At 42.3% G+C, this 18,889-nt stretch overlaps 1 protein-coding gene across 1 annotated transcript in view; it reads right to left on the bottom strand.

Moving 5' to 3' along the window:
- The window catches only part of adamts18 (ADAM metallopeptidase with thrombospondin type 1 motif, 18), a 63,965-nt gene that overhangs the window by 21,693 nt on the left and 23,383 nt on the right, over nt 1–18,889 (bottom strand). The window contains exons 11-16 of the mRNA XM_020654289.2: nt 17,368–17,463; nt 16,010–16,158; nt 9,657–9,829; nt 8,199–8,329; nt 7,691–7,814; nt 7,127–7,371 (exon numbers count right to left, since the gene is read on the bottom strand). Of these exons, the coding sequence (XP_020509945.2) occupies nt 7,127–7,371; nt 7,691–7,814; nt 8,199–8,329; nt 9,657–9,829; nt 16,010–16,158; nt 17,368–17,463 (918 nt within the window). The remainder of the gene's footprint in view (nt 1–7,126; nt 7,372–7,690; nt 7,815–8,198; nt 8,330–9,656; nt 9,830–16,009; nt 16,159–17,367; nt 17,464–18,889) is intronic.

Genomic DNA, 18,889 nt, shown 5'->3' with positions numbered 1-18,889 from the left:
TATTACCCTGTCTTTGAATCCAAAAAAGTTGTTTGTTACCATACATTTTAAAAGTACAGTATTAGTTAATTCCAGTGACCTAGCAATGGTTGGCTTCACATCAATAGCAACACAGCAAACAGAACCTAATAGCTAATAAGGCTATCTTTGGATAGTGCCAATCTGCCATACTGTTGACGGAAACGGTGGGATCGGGTTGTATGACACTCATTCACTCCATGGAAATATTGAACCTCTAGTTAACGTCCCCCACAGCATCATAGGAACTGCAGTTTTGGGTTGTTTGGAGGGCCCTTTTGCAAAAAAGCCCTATTCAATATCTTGTTTGCTCATGATCATGCCTAAACCTACTCTGCATTTCATTCATTAGAGAATTTGATGTTACCCTGAAATCAAGCTATCCAATTGTAGAAACTGATTGAGACATTATGGGATTCAAGGGTGAGTTCATTTCTTATCAGGTACATGGAGCACATGGAGCACTGACTCCATTTTTGTTTAAAAAGAACCACCATACATTTGTTTCAATTGCCTGTTGTAACCAAAGTTAACAACTTACATCTTAAAAACCTCAAGAGTTGATCTCTACAAATTCATAATAGATTGCTACAGAGCGACCTATTGTCGCCTCAACCCATGCCATCAACATGTTCTGGGCCAACGTCCACAATCAACCACAGTTACACACTTGTACACTCAATTGTATCCCCTCTGACCTTGAGGATGCCAAGCCTAAAAATGATGCAACCCAGGCTTGAAGTAAACAGCATGAGAACTGGCAACACATTCAAACCCTCATTTCCGTTGTAGATCCCATCCACCCCGACCAAACTCAAACACACTGCCATGAAAAAACTGTGTCGACTTACCACACTGGGACTGTGTGCTACTCAAAGCAAACCAACCCTTACCAAGAACCAGCAGCTATAAAAACAACATTCAGCAAGATTTTTGTTTTATAATGCCAATCAGAGAAAAACCAACACAACCATTCACAATGTTGAATACACCCAACCCACCACAGCTTCAACATCATCTGCCAAAGGAAACTAACTTTCAAAACCCTGATTTCAGACACACGTCCAAATCTGTCTCCTCTGCTGTTCTTCAGTCTGGAACAACCGAAGCCAAAGTTCATCCCCTGACTGACAACTCATCACACAAACAAATGAGGACAAGAAAAATATCAACATTGTCCTCATGAAAATCAAAATCACACAGCCAGATCTAATGCTGCCCCCATTAGATTCTTTAGTAGTCAAAGCAAACTAAAAGCAGCAACCAAATTCTGCCATGATTTTTGTCACAACACATATAAATCTAACCAAAGCTGCAAAGCATCGTATAAATTAGGCTTATCTGGACTGACAACACCAACTACCATCAGAAGCAACTGCTAAAAAGGAAAGGATGGAGTAATAAACACTGAAGGTTTTCATAAAATGTTATAATTTGACAAAAACTGATATGAACATATTACTGACCAAAGGTTGCAAAGTGGAAGATGTCTGCACTCATCAAACCAGCTACTAATGAAATCCCATAATAGATGCTGCTCCATACAAGTTAAAATTACAACTTTAAACTTATACCCAGAGAACCAGACATTTTTAAATTAGTCACTGAATCACTAATGATTAAATTTCATGTCAGTCTAAGCTGTGGAGACACTCAAACTGTAAGTCAAATAACGGTATCTATGGGAAGACTGATGTGACTTCTACTTTCAGAACCAGTGCTTCCCGCAAGAGCTGTGTGGGGCTTTTTAAGGGTGTGCTTGAAATACATACTGTTTATATTTATGCTAGCCATGAAGCACAATAAAATGCATGCACATTTGTAAAAAGAAAATCGCTGAATCCAATGTGATTACAGATCGACAGTCTGACTTTGAGGTGTTTTTTTTTTAATGATTTTGTCTTTTGTAATGTGGACAACTCAAATGTGAGTAGAGTATGAAAAACCTAAAATCCTCAAATATAACCTTCAAATAGAAGGAGTGTCCTAATTTCAAACAGAGCCTGTTGTCCGAGGCACTCTAATGCAGTATATAAAATGAGTTTTAAACATGGATGTGTCTACTCATGTCAACTCAACTGAGTCTTCATCAGGACAGAACAGATAGATACAAAAACATGTGTTTTAAATACAATTAGGATGTCATGTGACAGAAGTCACAGTCACATTGCCGAGGTCACATAACTTCAAACGTCAAACATGATCTCTTTCTGAGGTATTTTGTGACATCTGTAAATAAGGTATGTCTTACTTTGTTTTTCCTTCTAGTTGGTGTCTGTTTTTTAATCAGGTTTTGTGACCTCTGCAGTGTGCCATGTGACATCCTAGTTGTATTCAAACACCTGTTTTTTATCTTGATTCTTGCACAAGGTCTGCCTCAAGCGGAGATTGATGCAGAATCCCTAAACATGGCTCTGCTTAAGCACAATCTGTATTTTCTTTTGAAGCCGTTAAAGAATGGAATCATCTTACAAAGCATCTCTTCTCCTCTGAGACTAGTGGAGGTTTTTATACACTGTCCCTGATTCTAATAAACTAAACTAAACTAAATATCACAGTTATTGAAAAAAGATAAATCAGTATGAGGTGCCTTTAAATGTTATGTTTTGCGATTGATGTGACTGTGATTAGACTGTGGTGTACACAGATATCAGTCAAACTTGTGAACCCTCAAAGCTCTGCTCTGGACTGGCATGACCTCGCCTTACCACAAGAATGTCTCTTCAGGAGGAACAACCCTATTTAGTATCTACACGGATCTTAACCATATGTTATGTCTGTTTCCTATTCCTCCTCTTGTTAGCTACATTTTCCCCCTTTTCACCTCCCCCCCACCACCAGCCGAGCAGCTGCACATGTGAACACCTTGTCACAGTTTACGTTCACACTCCTCAACGTTTGTTTTTCTTCGAGTGTTTCCAGCTGAGTAAGGGTCTGGGAGTGATAGGCTCGTACACCCTCCCCCACATACTCGCTAAGTTTTTTCCTGTGACAGCGCTAAGTTAAGTAGAATGTGTGAAACAGATGAAGATCAGTGGCGGAAAAAAATGGACTCATTTGGCCCTTTTCATTTGCAGTTAAAGTCCCTTTTGCCCTGACCTAAACGTCTCACATCCAACGAGTTCAATTGCAGAATTCTTAATCTTTTAATCTCACTCTCCCCCTCTCTCTGTCCCTCTCTCTCTCTCTCTCTCTCTCTCTCTCTCTCTATCAGCCTCTTCCTCCTTTTTGTAATTACAGGACATACTTATAGAGATTATGCACGTGTCATCTGCAGATCAGCGGCATGCTACCGCTGAGAGCTTGGCTGGACAGATGTATGACTGGGACACACGGAAGAGCAGGAAAAAAGCACTGTCTGTCTAGCAAAGTCCCTTCTTAGAAGAATATTTAGGGCAAGTACAACCCGGTTTTTGTTCATGTGATGACATTGCTACAGCAAAGAATGCAACACAGATGGTTGAACAATCAGCTGTAAGAAAAGTTGTAGTTTTTTTCCCAGTAATCTAAACAACTTGTGCACCTAATGAGGTGTCGCTGCAAGCCATCTTAAAGTGCCATTTCCCCAAAGGCCAAAGTAAAACCAGAGGAAGTTGGTTTGTAAGTTGGTTTGTAAACGTGTTTGTACTGGACAATTGTAGCGTTTTATTTGGATTACTCTTTCATTGAATTTGGACTAACCCCTCTCTGAAATCTCGATGCAACTTGATGCTTGCACAATTTGACTTGGTAACAACCAATTCACTTTGAGAAAGATTTTATTACCAACAGGAACAAAGGCCACCACTGCAACATGGACTAAGAGTCTACAGCCAAGCTAGCAGCTCTGTGAGCCTTCAACACAGTGCTAAGGTGAGAAAGATACTTAGCCAAGCATGGGGAAAAAAAGCTGATTTGTAAAAGGTATAACGTCTACCATGGTGATCATCTTAGTTTAGCATTGAGCATTAATACGCTAAGCTTTCAGCTATACCATCGAAGTGAAGCTGAGGCTGATTGAACGTCATTAGATTGGCAGGAAAAGTCTGCAGATATGGAGTTTAAGGACTGCATTACATTTGCAGATTTCTTGTCTTCAAACAACTCAGGGCTTCAGATTGCATGCAAACAGTCACCAATTCTAGCATCTAAATTAGGATCCTATCTAATGCTTACTAGCGCACACACTGGCACACTGACAACAGCCTTTGAGACCAGTTGTGGGCTCAGTATTTTGCTTAAGGATCATTGGGGCATGACGAAATGAGGCTTTAAGCATGACAATTCAAATCTTCCAATTTTTTAGGGCGACTCGCTCCTCCTCAACAACAGCAAACTCATGACCAAAGCTATAAGGATTCAACCTCTGAGCATCGTCAATGTCTGTATCAAATCGCATTTTTAGTAATCTTTTTTTTTTTTATATTTCAGTGATGTCCAAAGTGGTAGACTGGTATGAGACCACGTGACAAAAGGACCACATTGAAGTCTCACTCCTGGCATTGTAAGCTAAGGAAAATTTGCATTTTTCCACAAAAAATGGATATTTGCTTGATCAGCTGCAACCAAAATAAGATCTGCATTAAGAAAGGCAGACACTTCTGAAGCCGCCCCCTTCAAGAAAGACAAGGATCAAACAAAAGGATAAGGGTAAAACAACAGGGTGTACAATGCAAACTATAGCTGTGATCCTTCTGGCCCACAAGGAGAAGTCTCATTTCCAAAATAGCTACAAAAACATTCTGACATTTCCGGATGGCCGAACAAGTGACCAACCCAGCACTTTGGAAATATCACAAAAGTACTCCTCCGGGTCTGTACAGGCCAGTCATTCCTGCTTTCACCGCAGCATTTCAGTAGCCCAAGGGACCAAGGGGAGAGCAGCTTTTACATGACTTTCACTTCAGCCAGCCATAATGGAGGGGGAAAAAAACAAATGTCTACTCTTCACCTGGTTTCCACTTCTGTTTTCCACGGCTAGGGTTCAGAGTTCAGGAGAAAATGAATGCCTTCGCTGACAAGAGATATGTGGGAAGAACATCCCACACGTCCCAACACCGTTCACTTAAACATAGCGAGTCATAAGGATAATAACTCGGACACTTATTGAAAATGAGTTTTGCTCTCGGGAGGATATGCCTGTCCAGCGTCACATTCTGCTGCTTCAGGACGGGTAAAGACTCGCACCCCCCTCAAAGATCTGGTTTCTGACACACCACTGATGACACACTGTCAAGCACACAAAGAGCCATCAGCTCATAAATCACTTCCTATACTGTGCAGAACATCTCATTCCAAGCGGCCATCTGATTTTATACTTCTCATCAAGCCTCCAACGGGCGGTTGACTTAGAGATTTTACTCGCTCTATTAGCCTTGAATCACATGGCTGCAACAAAGCACTTCTGAGATCAGTGGCCATAGGGGCCACATCCATGCCTTTGTGTATGTGTATGTAGACAAACACGTGACTGTGCTAACAAGGGAGCCAGCAGAAGCAAAGAAACTGTACAGCATATAAACAAGGGGGCGAGCTCCTGCCATGTGAGACAGAGCTGAATAGAAAAAAATGGACTAATTGTGCTGCATCTCCCTCTTTCTGATGCCTTATTATTCTCTGTGTTATTCTAATGATGCCTAAGGAATCTGTAACACACAATCACACAAAACAATACACAGTGAATTTTAAACATGACATGTTTGTTTTACGCATTTAATTTCACATTTCCAAGGGAGAGCAGCTTATTGGAGCCAAATGGTCTGTGCTCACTGGCAGCAGCAGCTAGCTAATTCAGCAGGCTACCGTCTGTATGTGAGCTGCTGCTGGTGTATAAACACACACTGCACATTGTCCAAACAAATGTCTTGATTTTAAAATTCAACGGTTTCATCATATTGTCTGAAAAATCCTCGTATTTTTGGATTATAGTTTCAACAGACTGTGGAGCTTAACAGCCTAACCACAGACTGTATAAGAAATGGACAGCATGAGAGCTCCCAAGAAGTGAAGCCAAAAGGTTTACAGTTCCCCTCCTGACTGGCTGCAGTATAGGTCATAAACCCCGCCTCCTCCATCTTAACAGGTTGACAAAAATTAAAATAGCCATCAAAGACATTTTTCTCAAATAGGATTTCTGTCATCATAAGTTCTTATCTTGCTGATTCATGTCAAAGTGTTGACAGCTCTGTTGACAAATGTGGCTCCTTTACCAGCAGGGAGAAAAAACTGTGTGATTCATCTTTACATTACTGTGAGGACCTGCTTGGACCTGATGCTCTGTGTGTTCCCTTGTCTGACTTCTTTGTCCGGGTCCGTCTACGCTGTTCAGTTTAACACGGGCAGTGGCGCTGCTGTCAAGCTCCAGAGATGGCGTAAACACGGACTATGTGGATATTGGAGGGTATGTTAAATGTGTGCTTTGGTTAGCAGCAGAGGCGGTCATTTCTGCAACTCTACCAACCAGTTCAAGAGCTACTTTGGCTTCGATTTTGCACAACAGAAGAAGACAGAGATATGTTGGCCATATTTTTATGCAGTTTACAAAATCCCTAGGAAGTTCTCAGACCACTCACTAACGTAATGTATGCCACAGCACATAGGGAGTGCATAAAGTGATGGTATGACTTAGTTGATGCCTGTTCTGTTGGCTATTTCAACAACATAACAATTAAACAAAGACAGCACAAACAGGCCAGTGGCCAAATTCTGTTCAACTTCTCGTCTGATCAACATGGAGAACGAGTCCATTTTAAATGTATTTAATCTTTGTTACGTGAGCCATTTTCAGTTTTCACCTTCTTTTTAATCTCGTGTTTTCAGTCCTCTCCTTATCACTCACATCGTCGTGCAGGACAGACCCCCCCAACAGCTTCAGATTTTCTTGATTAAAGCCTTCCACTTAACCAACCCATCCCAAGATCATCCCTGACATAACCAATCATCAAACACAATTAATCCCCCACAGAAGCACCAGCCATGCTCTCCCTGCCACCCAAACCTCTATTTTTTTTTTTTTATTTAAGCCTATTCATATCCAGACATTAAAAGAAGGAGAGGCCGGCAGCTCTGCACAGAGACCCTGTCACTGTCAATTGGCTCAAGCGGACATCACCAAGCAGCGGCGGCTTACTTCAAACACCAGCGTCTCATTAGTGGGTCCAGCGGCGTACAGGCTCTCCGGCTTGTTGAAAGAGCGCTGGTAGTCGAACACGGTCCCACCGAAGTGAAACTTTCCTGGCCAGTCCACGGTCCAGTCCCCGGTCAGGTAGTACTTCCTCTTCAGGGAGCGAACAGCCAGGTAGCTGGTTGAGACCTCCATTTCCTGAATGTGAATGCTTCGTGCCCCGGCTGGGATTGTTGCCATGGAGTAATACTCTTGAAGGACAAAAAGGATAAAGGAAGTAAAGTCCAAGCTGAGAAATGCTTCTTTTGTTGATTAGTGTTTTGCAAAGTCATTACATAGTCTAGCATAGTCTATCTCCTCAGTTTTAACTCTGGTTTATGTTTGTTGCTGCACAGAAATGAACTCTATCAGTTATTTTGAAGTGTGATTGGATGCCTTTGTCTGTGCATGTTTTCCTTTCTATTTGTCCTTCTTTGCCTGCTTAAGTCTCTCTTTGTCTTGCAGAGGGACAACATTTGCACTAGCTAATGTGCACAGGCTTACTGCAAACACAGACGAATACAAGCTTACCATTAGCCCTGTGCTGAAGGGCATATTGGCCCTTAAAGAACTTGCAAGTAGAGTTGTCTCCCTTACAGACCCCGCAGGCGTCCAGAGAGGCCTTGGAACCCAGCATCTGGTCGCAGCCTACTGCCTGCACACACACACACACGCACACGCAAACACGAGTGCAATCAGTGTTATAAAGGGATGGGATTAAGAGGCTGTCAATGGTAATAAACTTTCTGTTTTGTTTACTAAATGAATTAGAGTTAAAGGAACATAAATATCAAATGTAACAACTAACGTTGTTGTCATATTTTGCACTGAAGCAATAAGCAGAAATTGGCTCTAAAAGATCAAAAGAAGAGCAAATCCAGATAAAACTGCAATGCACCAATTTATTGTGATCCCATCTGAACCTCTTCTACAGCTTTGTGACCATGCAGATAACTGTCATGTCAATGTCTCGTGTCACATTATCCCTAGAATAAAATGTCAGAGAGCAGTATAAATGTGTAGTGAAGTGACCAAGTACCTCACACACTCCATCGATGCAGACGTCTCCTTTGTGGTCGGAGCAGGAGGTGCCGTCTTTGACTTTGCTTGACATGGCAAAGAAGAAGTCAAAGTCTTCTGCGATGCAGTACAACTTACAGATGTCTTCATCTAAACAAAGGACACACAAAGATATGCAGTCACTCCGATAACAATCAGTAAAAATGCTGCATTAGAAAAAAAGTGCAGATTCAAGGAGAGGACACCAATGAGTTTAATGAAGCTTGGCGTTGGTTTATGCAGGACACAGAAGTCATACTGTACACCCCAGCTTACAGCCAGTTGATTGAATCGCTGCTTCTAATCACACTCTCACACACACACGCCAAGGCAGACCATTTAAACATTTCAACTTCCGTCTCACTGATCTCTGCCACACCAATGCTGCACACACTCTGCTGCTGCTGCTGGCAAAGCTTTGCATTCGAGCAGAGGCCAGCAAAACTATATTTTCATTTTTGGAAATAAATGATTTGCATTTATGGCGAGTGCTCCTGCCTGAAACGGAGTTCTTCTATGACTCGGTAAATGTGAGGTTGTTATGGCTTCTGTACAGCAACCTGTTGCTCATACGGTTTGTAAAGCTCCCACTGAGGCTGAATGAAAGAGACAGAAACTGACTCTGAATGCACCCAGGGGTTTTTCATGTGGGGCTACAGGTTTATTTTGTAGTTGAGATCAGTTATCACAGACAAGTCTCTACAGCCGTCTTTGATTAAAATAAATGTCGGTGAAGGTGACTTGGCCCAAGGTCCCAGAAGGCAGTTCAGAATCCGTTCCTCTCTACATCCCTTCCCATTCATCAACAGCTTAAACAGGTCTGGGAAGACGGCCAAACACACTGCTCTCCTTCACTGCGCTCTCTCTCTCTCTCTCCCTCCCTCCCTCACTCACTCGCTCAGTGTAACAAAGCTCACCCGAAGGCTTCCTTTTTAAATCTCTCCCCACAGTGTCAAAGGGTGCAGGTGGCTACATGTCTCCCATACAAATTACCCTCCAGCTTTTTGGCCCAAATCACTACAGCAGTAAATAGAGGTTGGTATTACAGAAACGCTTAATAAAGAGACTTGGACAAGCAAAGTGCAGCAGGATGTAGATTGTAAAAGATCCAGAGAATTAGGACAAGAAATATCTTGTCCTGAGCTTTCTGTTATTCTCTTGTGTATTTAGCAGCACTGTGTTTTTTTTTTAAACAATAAGATTTATTTTCTTGTGTATGCACCAAGAATACAGTAAATCATTGAGTGTCTTCATAATCCTCGGAACGCACCAAGACAGTGAATGTCTTTGTCTAGAGAGAAGATACAAAAAAAAACCTTGAATGCAAGGAAAAATACATCCAAAACGTCCTCAGAGCAAATTATCCTTTAAACATAACTGAACCACAGATTGAACAGATGTTGTACTTGCTGGGTCTACTATGGACTGATCACTTTACCATCCACTTTCGTGTAGGGCTTCCACTTGTAGTACCAGCCCCTGAAGGGCTTGCTGTTGTACTCAGCGCACTGCTGCGCCCGGAAGTCCACTGCATTCAGAGGGCATGGGCGAGTGTTGCACAGCTGGTTGAGACGACCGGAGCCCGAGCAGAATTTACCATTGTTCTGTGGCCTGAGGCGGAAAGACAAGACAAGAAGAGACACAAAGAAGTTAACATATATGAAATGTCCGTATTCCTTTGTTCCCGCAATAAGAAAACCAATCCTCTCAGCTTCCACATCAAATACTGTCCTCTAATATAACAACAGGCACTGACTAATTGAAAACCAACTGTGCATGTGGGACTCTGCAGAGCTGTGTTTGTGTATATGCTCATTCTACATTTAAAACATATGGTTCTCATATTAAGACATGTGTGTACACTTAATCGTACCCTGATTTAATTTTTGTCTGAAGCCTGACCAAAATCATGCTTTAGTAAATCGCAATACAGGATGTGAATATATGAGTTTTGGCATACATGTTTTGAGATATGTGCCAAAACAAAAACTTTTTTCACACAAAAATATCAGGAATGGTGTCATCATGTGTGCGCCAGCAGAGTACATGACGCCATGGTTGACAATACTTTCCGCACTGTCTGCAGAACATGTTGCAGAGCAAAGACTTGTATCATTTTGGTTCCACTTCTGACCACTGGTGGTGCCACTGAGCCATGTTGGGTATCTTCTTTTCAACATTAATGCCATCTCCATGTTTTTCTTTTTGGAACCAGAAACCGTATTGGGAAGACAAGGTGGCTGTGCATTATTACGTCTCTAACCTGATTGGCAGGTTATTGAGGTAGCAACTTGTTAATCACAGGTAGCAGAGCAGTAAAGCTGGGCATACACTGTACAAATTATAGCCCCATTTACTGTAGATGCAATGTTTTAAATCACACGCCAAACTTTGAGGTTGCCACTCATTTCAGCCGGCTCGCATCCCTAGTCATAAATTGTAATGAGAGGCAAGACGGACGATCATGGCCTGACCTGCTGCTCCTGACCAATCTGATGATTTTCTGGCCTGTTTGATAATTTGGTCGTACAACTGCACACCCTCACATGGTGAGAGCAGAGCCAAAAATGGAACATCTGCACTTTCTTTTACCTGATTGCAACTGTACAAACTGTCGTTGAAGTTTCAAAGCTCAATGGTGCCTGTGTGGCATGTCTTCCCCCTCCAATCACCACGGATGTGAACGAGAGAAACGTTGGCAGGAAATTACTGCAGACCTCCAGCTGACAGGAAATACGTGTTCAGTGTATGTGTGCAAGAGGATTTTTGACAGTGTTTGTATTTGAGCCTTGCGTAAAAGACAACTGAAATACAGAGAGCTGAATTCAACATCTGTCTGTGGAAGATTTCAAAGGAAACTTTACTGACTATTGTCAATGCTCCGTCCCAATTCAACCCAAACAGTGCGAGCGTTCAAGTCATGCTCGACAATAATGCATAACCCGTAATGGAGGTTTACTGTACCATTAAAATGAATAAAACAACAACCACTTGTGAGACAAAGACAAGCAGAATGATGTTATTAAGTAAACATTGGGGCGCAATGTCTGACTTCCCAGATTGTCTAAACTCGTGCCAGGCCCTCTAACACAACCACCAGCAGAGTAAATTCAGTTCAGCTATTTACCAAAGTGGAACACTAGGGGAACCATGCGGATCAAACAAGTCTAATAAAAACAAGTCACTAAGCATTACAGTGCAATGAAACACTTAAGGAAAGGAACACGAGGAGAAGCTAATAGAAACAGTAAACACTGGAGGGTGAGTGCAACTAGGAACATATTTCTTTGAATTTCTTTCCCCGATGCGTCAGTGTTGAAATTGTTTGCATGAAATGAACGTCAGCATCAACCACAAGCCCAAAATCAATGATGCCATGCCTTTAACTCCTACTGTCCTCCCTCTCCAATCAGACAACGACTCAGTCAGTGACAGTGACAGTGGAGTAGCTGCCAAGAATGGGCTCCATTTAAGGTGTGAGTGTATGTGTGTAAGTCCGCTCTGTGCTGATCCTGCTTCCCTTGGTGAGTAGGGTATTTGGCAAACGTTTTCGTAGGTCTGATCCTATTAAGACTTAGCATCAGACAAATGTAGTCCATATGGTAATGTGCTTACAGCAGGCTAGTGGGGTACTTCTCAGAAGTCATTGAAGGCCTTCTGATCAGAGGCAACCCCTGAAGAGGGACATTTTGTACTTAAGAGGGGAGTAAATTCAATTCATGGATTATAGACAGTCTGGCCTTGACTTTCACAACAGTCCTGGATTCTCCCGCTTTTCTTCTTTGTCTCCTCCACTCCCTTGATTTTCCAGAATCATTGTAACTGTAAATCTACTTCCAAAAACTAGACAGAAACCAGATATGACAAGTTTTCAGTTTGCCTTTAAGTCTTTCCTCTACTTTCCCCAGAACCCCAATTCCAACGCAGCCTTTCCGGACGCTTAAGGATGGTTAAACATCCCAGGAGTCCAGTAAATCTGCCTGCCGACAGAAGCTGAGACTAAACTCTTGTGGGTCAGAGGCCATCATGTCTAGTCTGGTCTTCGCCTTGATTCACCTGTTCCCTTCTATTTACCTACAAACTTCCAATGTAGATCCTCATTCTGCTTGGTCTAACCTCATTAAGGCGCCTTTATAAATCTATAAACGTAAATTAATCATCACCCCAACATCAAACTCTCCCACTCCCTTTCGATCAAGTGTGTGACAAAATTTGCTACCCACAAAAGCAGGTCAAGATTGTGAACCTAATCTCCCTAGGCTTGTTGGTGAGGATTAGGTTGACTGTGTTTGATCTGGCAGGTGGTCTACAGGGGGATGGAGGAGTGAACGGGAGGTGGAGGAAGGGTAGGAAGGAAGGAGAGAAGAGTAGATTCATTTTCTGTCTTGGACCGAGTCCTAGAAGGGAAGGCTTTAGTCAACTGATCCCATAGAACTTTTTTATAAGCCTGAGCATTGGATACACGCTGGCCTTGTGAAGTGAATGAGGCTGTGCAAAAATAAATAAATGACTAGGTAATATGTTTGCAGTCGGAAAGTGGTGAAACTGTACAAAAAGATGTCATGAAAGCAATTTGTAACAAGAGTATTTCACCAATGCAGAAGTGAAAAAACTGGTTCCTCGAGTGCCCACTTAAAGCTGGCTGCAAAAGCCCTGGAATTCCATCAACACATATGTTAAAGTGTCCATTTGGACTGCAGAAATAAAAATAGTACAGCCTGGTTAAAAGAAATCCAATTTGCTATTACTAGCTCCTGGCTTTATATTTTAGAACCTATCCATTGTGATTTTGTTAAGCCTGGCGTGGCTAATTTGACTTTACAGACAGTAGCATTGTAGCTATTTTCCAGGAGGTCAAAGGCCTCTTCTACTCCGGGTCTTTGCCTGTTTCTTAGTTGGCCAAAAGTTAGTTTAAAACAGCATTTCCACTATGGCGACTGCCAAAGCTGCGCATCAAAAGTCTGCTTAGGAAAACAATGAGTGTCACCACTGAGACTATATCCATGTTTTTACAGTCTATGCTATGGATTCTGACATATGAGTTTAGCCTCTTTAACACATGCACTGCAGGTCTCCTGAACATGTCTGGACATTCACTGAAGGGGCTGCATGGGAGAATGAAAATGTTGAAACATACTGAAGACTCTGGTTACATTGCACAACGTTTCAATGTCTCCTACTTTTTTCTGCTTTATTCTGCTAGCTCATATACTCAATTTAACATGTTGTAAAAGACAATAACTTCACCGTCACAGATAGGTCCCCTTCCTGCTGCACGCTCTACCAAGGCACCAACCCTCACCCAAACCAAACAAGTTCTCCCAGTAGTAAAACACATCTCACACGGGCAGTCACTCGCTGTGTATTACATGTGCAATGTCCAGTGGTCTGGACATTGTCTTGGGTTCAAAGTAGGAAATGGCTTATCTTGCACAGATATGCACATATTCTGTAAGATTGACAAAAGCCGTTGTGCTAGAAAGTGTCAAGTTTGAGCAATCTTTGTAGATATCCCAGACAGTCCAGACAGATCAGTTTTGGGGGTAAAGAGGACTTTAGAGACAAGCAGTCAGATTCAGGCTAATCCTTCTTGTTCTGCTCAGATTAAGAGCGGAGAGGACTTGCCAAAACAATCACAGAGATTACTGGGGTCAGACACTGGACACACTCTGAATGTCATGACTCAGGGACTAAAACGTGACTCAGGGGTACATGCAGCTGTTGGGATAAAGTTGGGTGAGTTTGGGTGGATACATTTATTTCAAGGTCTATTTAGGTGTCCAGGCTTTTCCAATAAAACACAAAATGAACTCCCTTTATGCTAAACATAAAACAAGTGTTGGGTGGCAGAGTTCAGATGCTAAAGAAAGACATTCATCTGCTTAATTTTACTGTCTTCAGAGGAGACTTCTGAGGGATCTGACAACCAGTAGGCCCCCGGTTTGGGGGCTCATGACTTGGCATTACTGGACTTATAGTTTAGCCCTCACCATCATTCCATCCCCTCTGTTTCCCACTGACCCCATAACTCACCGTTTAACATCATCAACCCCATTTTTCAGCAGCCGCTGTTAAAAAGACCTCTTAAGTGCCACAGGAATGATAAATGAACTTGACAGGTAGCCTGGTTTAAAGGGCTCTTTATGGTCTGCCAGTCATGGTGTATAATGTGTATCATATGAGGGCCGCTCGGCCTCAGGAAACTTTTTTCTTTCTTTGATCCCGCACACAGTTTAAGAGACAAGTCGGCTGTGTGACGGACAAAACAGCCACATCAATATCTGCCAGGCTGTTAACTAAGTAAGTAAGTTCTGATGTAGTCACTAAACAAGTAGCAGACAGATTCCTGGATGGAGTAAGGTTGTCGAAATTGTGTTCCAAAAACGATTATATCTCCATTATTCTAATGTTTGACAGTATCTAAAAGTTATAGCCATTAATTAGTCAGACATAAAGCTGGATCCCTGTTACATTTTCACTCAATACCAAGAGAGTTTATAGTAGTTGAAATGTTCTTGACAACTGCCTGGAAGCTCAAGTAGGACAAACATATGATTTGCGTTGTCCCCATATGACGTCCTGAGTTAAAATATAGAGTTAAGTGCCAATGTTAACTCGTACTGTTCACAGAAAAATCTTAAAAACAACAACACTTGTTCCAGCATTACGTACATTTTCATCATGATGTTAGTGTATAACAAGGTTTCTCACAGACTTTGAGCTATGGATTACAAATACTTTTGTCAGTGAAGGTTGATCAACAAAAAACAGAAACAGAAGTAATCCTTCGTTAGCGCCTGAAATGTTTCTCTTAAGTTGGGTTTCCAATTGCAGATCTAAACTCATCCATAAATACCTACATAGTCAGGCTTCTTAGGAGCTAAGGGATCAAGAAGTTCCACTTATTGGTTAACTAACTGCCAAAGAAAAGACAATCAGTGAGCTAATGTCATCACACTGCCAGAAAGTCAATAAATCATCATCTACTGTATGAAAGTATAATAGAAGCCTACACACATCTATTAACTCTCTTTAATCCAGGGAATAACAATGAGAAATTGTAAGTCTGTTGGGAAATACCATATTTAAGATGAGGATCTGTCACGTTCGTGCAATGACATGTATAGAGCCGCCTGCTAACAAAGAGATGTGCACTGTGGGATCTGGGTCTGCGGAATTATGTAGAATTATGTTTGTGTGAGTGAGCAGCAATGGGGGACATTTGCCGACTGTCTTGGCAGCTCTCGGAGAAAAGAGCATGCTATTAGGAGGTTCTACGCGTCTGCAGCATGGGGAGAGATTGTCTGCGGTCTCGACTGTCCGCCTGACTGATGGGAGCCTTTATGAGGGGGCATTTATGTCTGTGTGCATGTACAGTGTGTGTGTGTGTGTGTGTGTGTGTGTGTGTGTGTGTGTGTGTGTGTGTGTGTGTGCACGTGTGCGTGTGTGTGTGTGTATGTGTGTGTGTGTGTGTGTGTGTGTGTGTGTGTGCGCGTGTGTGTGTGTGTGTGTGTGTGTGTGTGCACGTGTGTGTGTGTGTGTGTGCGCGCTGAAAGCTACCTGGCAGGCAACACGTTCAGGTGTTCAGAAATAGAGGGAAATTTGGACAAGCAGCCATCAAGAATGGATTTCTGGCCAAAACCACAACTCTGATATTCATTGCAGAAGCTGCTTCATGACAACATTAATCACTTTGTCTTTTATTTGGCTGGTTACTAGCATTGAAAAAGTAGGCGATGAGTTAGATCAACAGATTAGAAGTTTATGCGAGTTTGTGCAAACTGTGTATACCTTGGGCTGCTGCAGGAGCGCTCCCTGTACATGACGCCTCCTCCGCAGGTTCTGGAGCAGTCGGACCACTGAGACCACGATGACCACTGCCCATGGACCGCCCGAGGACCATGCTCCCCATATTTAACACACTGACCCCTTCGACACCACTAGATAATAAAAAAAAGAGAGGAGAAATGAAATATGAGAAAACAAGTGAAATAGTTTTCTTATCTGTGCTTGAAGCCTCGGCCTGGGCTTCTATGTGAGTTTCCAGGTTGGGAGTGATTCCAAGCACAACACACCTGGTCACCCAGAGTGTCTGGCTACAGAAAAAACACACACACACACACACACACACACACACACACACATTTTAACATACACATGAACCACACCCAGTCCAAGCCTGCACTCACACACATCAACACCTCTGTCTTACTCAATATCATATCTTGAGGAAAGGTTCGGCCGTTCAGCTCCTACAAAAATGCTTCATGAGCAGCAGGGGCGAATACACATGAGTTTTATTAAAACCAGAAATTGACTTGAAATTAAGTTACAATAAAAATAATATAGTAGACAAGTACACGTTGTCTTCTCCTTTGCTATAGTTGCAAGGATTTACTTTAGTTCAGGAAAGTAGGACTACTTCAACTTAAGTAATGAAAACTATATATGTTCACAGCCATTATTTCTGTTACTTACTGTCATATTGTTATCGCCATATCGAAGTAGTTACTGCAATCTGGGATTACCTTGACATCTCCACAGCAAAGTCTGATGACTTCCTTCCTGTGTAGCTTTGGTAGTGAAATGTGAAAGTTGGAGAAGTGAAATAATTCTTTGCTATATTTTCTGAACTGAATACAGAAACTTTATTCAAAGGAAAAAATGGGTCCCTGGAACACTGTTTGGAGCTAAAAAGCTACCAGGAGAGTTACTCTTTCACTGTTGAGGGCACACCACCATAACTTCTCGAGTAGCATTTTATCTTCAAACAGTGTTAAAGGGACCAAATTCTCCTCTGAGGACAGTTTGTGTATAGAGTTATGAACATATACCACAGAATCTATACACTTCTCCAACTTTCACATTTCTCTACCAAAACTACATAGTGCACCTTTAAAGCCTACTCATTAAACGAACATGTGTTCATGCTGGTGCATTATTTATTCCTTAATGAAAAATAGTTTTTGACGTATTCCTTTATTCACTCATTTATCGTTGTCTGATAAATGTTTGTTGTTTTGAATTGTTGCCTCACTTCTTTAAGATATATCAATACTATGCATTTGAATAAGATACTTAAAGGCACATGTTTGTCCATTTATTGCGTATTAGTTGCGTATTACAGACGAGTGAAGACATCTCCTCACCATGTCAGGACCACAGCTGGTTCCCTCTGCAGCTGGCATGAACTTGGTCTCACAGCGGTGCCCTGTGCGATGACACCACAGCGACTTGCAGATGTCCTGTCAAACAAACACACAAACACACAGGATGAGTTTTCTATCAGGTATGGGGTGTTTACTACCATCATGGCTTTTCTTTTGAACCTAATCTGACACCCATCCCCTCTCCTTTCCTCTCTCCTCTTCCTCGACCCAGCAGCACCTGCTCCTTGCCAGGACCACCATCACGCTGGTCGATCAGACCCCGCGGGCCTGATAACCAGGGATAAAGCCTGTGTGTCAAATCTAATCAGCGTACCTCTTTAATGAAAAGGGCTATAATTGTATGTGTCAGCTGACCCAACAATGCAGAGACAGAGTGAGCAGAGTGAGCACAGAGGGAGAGCCGGGGGTCGAAAGACAGGCGGTAGAGTCTGGCAACCTGCCCGGCTGCAACTGGTAACGAGGCAGAAACCTGTGTGTGTGTGTGTGTGTGTGTGTGTGTGTGTGTGTGTGTGTGTGTGTGTGTGTGTGTGTGTGTGTGTGTGTACGATGACGCCGAACAGTGGTTGACAACAACACTGCCTACTACTGAAATCATTCTACATAAGCCAATCAGGGACAAAAAAAGGGGGGAAAGTTGTAAAGGCAGCCCGACATCCACTGTGCATCAGCGTGTAAGTTAATTTACCACCCACAGCTCTTAGTAATGCAGATGTAGTATTTGATCTTCTGTTAGGGAAGCACTGAGGCAGGGATTTAAAGAAGTCCTGAATCACTAAGGCGATGTCTTGTGTGCTAATCCATCATATGTACCATTCTGCAAAGTTAATTTCCCACCAATTACAGCCCTAAGGAGGAAACCTTGATGCATTTTAAAACACGATTTACATGTGAATCAACATCAGTGAATGCACCACATATAAAGGCTTATGCTGAGACCACAAGGCCTCAGAGGTGGAGGTCCCCATTCAAAAGATGGAATACTTTTAAATGGAGGGTCAAATGTGGGGGGTTAGAGGCTGTTGTGCAATGATCATGCTAATTAATAAAGTGCCAATTAAGCACTGCACCATTAGAGCTGCAAAGCAGACCGTTGGAGCCCCTATATAATCTGTGCACTCCATCTCATTACTAGAGGCCCATCCAGCGTGTCTCTGCTTTAGGCAAAGGGGAACATGAACAAAAACATCATGTAGGACTGTTGGGGTCCATGAAAAAACCACCACTATTCAAAAACTTTATATGGAGAACTTTGTAACTGCACAACACAGAGTTAGATAAAGGGTCTCCTGTACCAAAGAGCTGTACTTCATTCCTTAAAACTTTCCATTTGTTGTGGCGCATCTCAATTAGTTTGTTTTCATAAATACACAGCATGTTCTGACTGGAGAACACCCTTTCTAACCTGCAGTAACTTGTTTTTTCCCACTTAGGGCATAGGAGGCCTCCATCAATACTAGAGCCCGACCGATTAATCAGCCAGCCGATAGTATCGGCCGATATT

Source organism: Labrus bergylta, chromosome 3, assembly GCF_963930695.1.
Source record: "Labrus bergylta chromosome 3, fLabBer1.1, whole genome shotgun sequence".
Classification (NCBI taxonomy): Eukaryota; Metazoa; Chordata; class Actinopteri; order Labriformes; family Labridae; genus Labrus; species Labrus bergylta.
The sequence above is the reverse complement of the archived record's forward strand: the minus strand, read 5'-3'. Positions and strand labels throughout refer to the sequence as shown.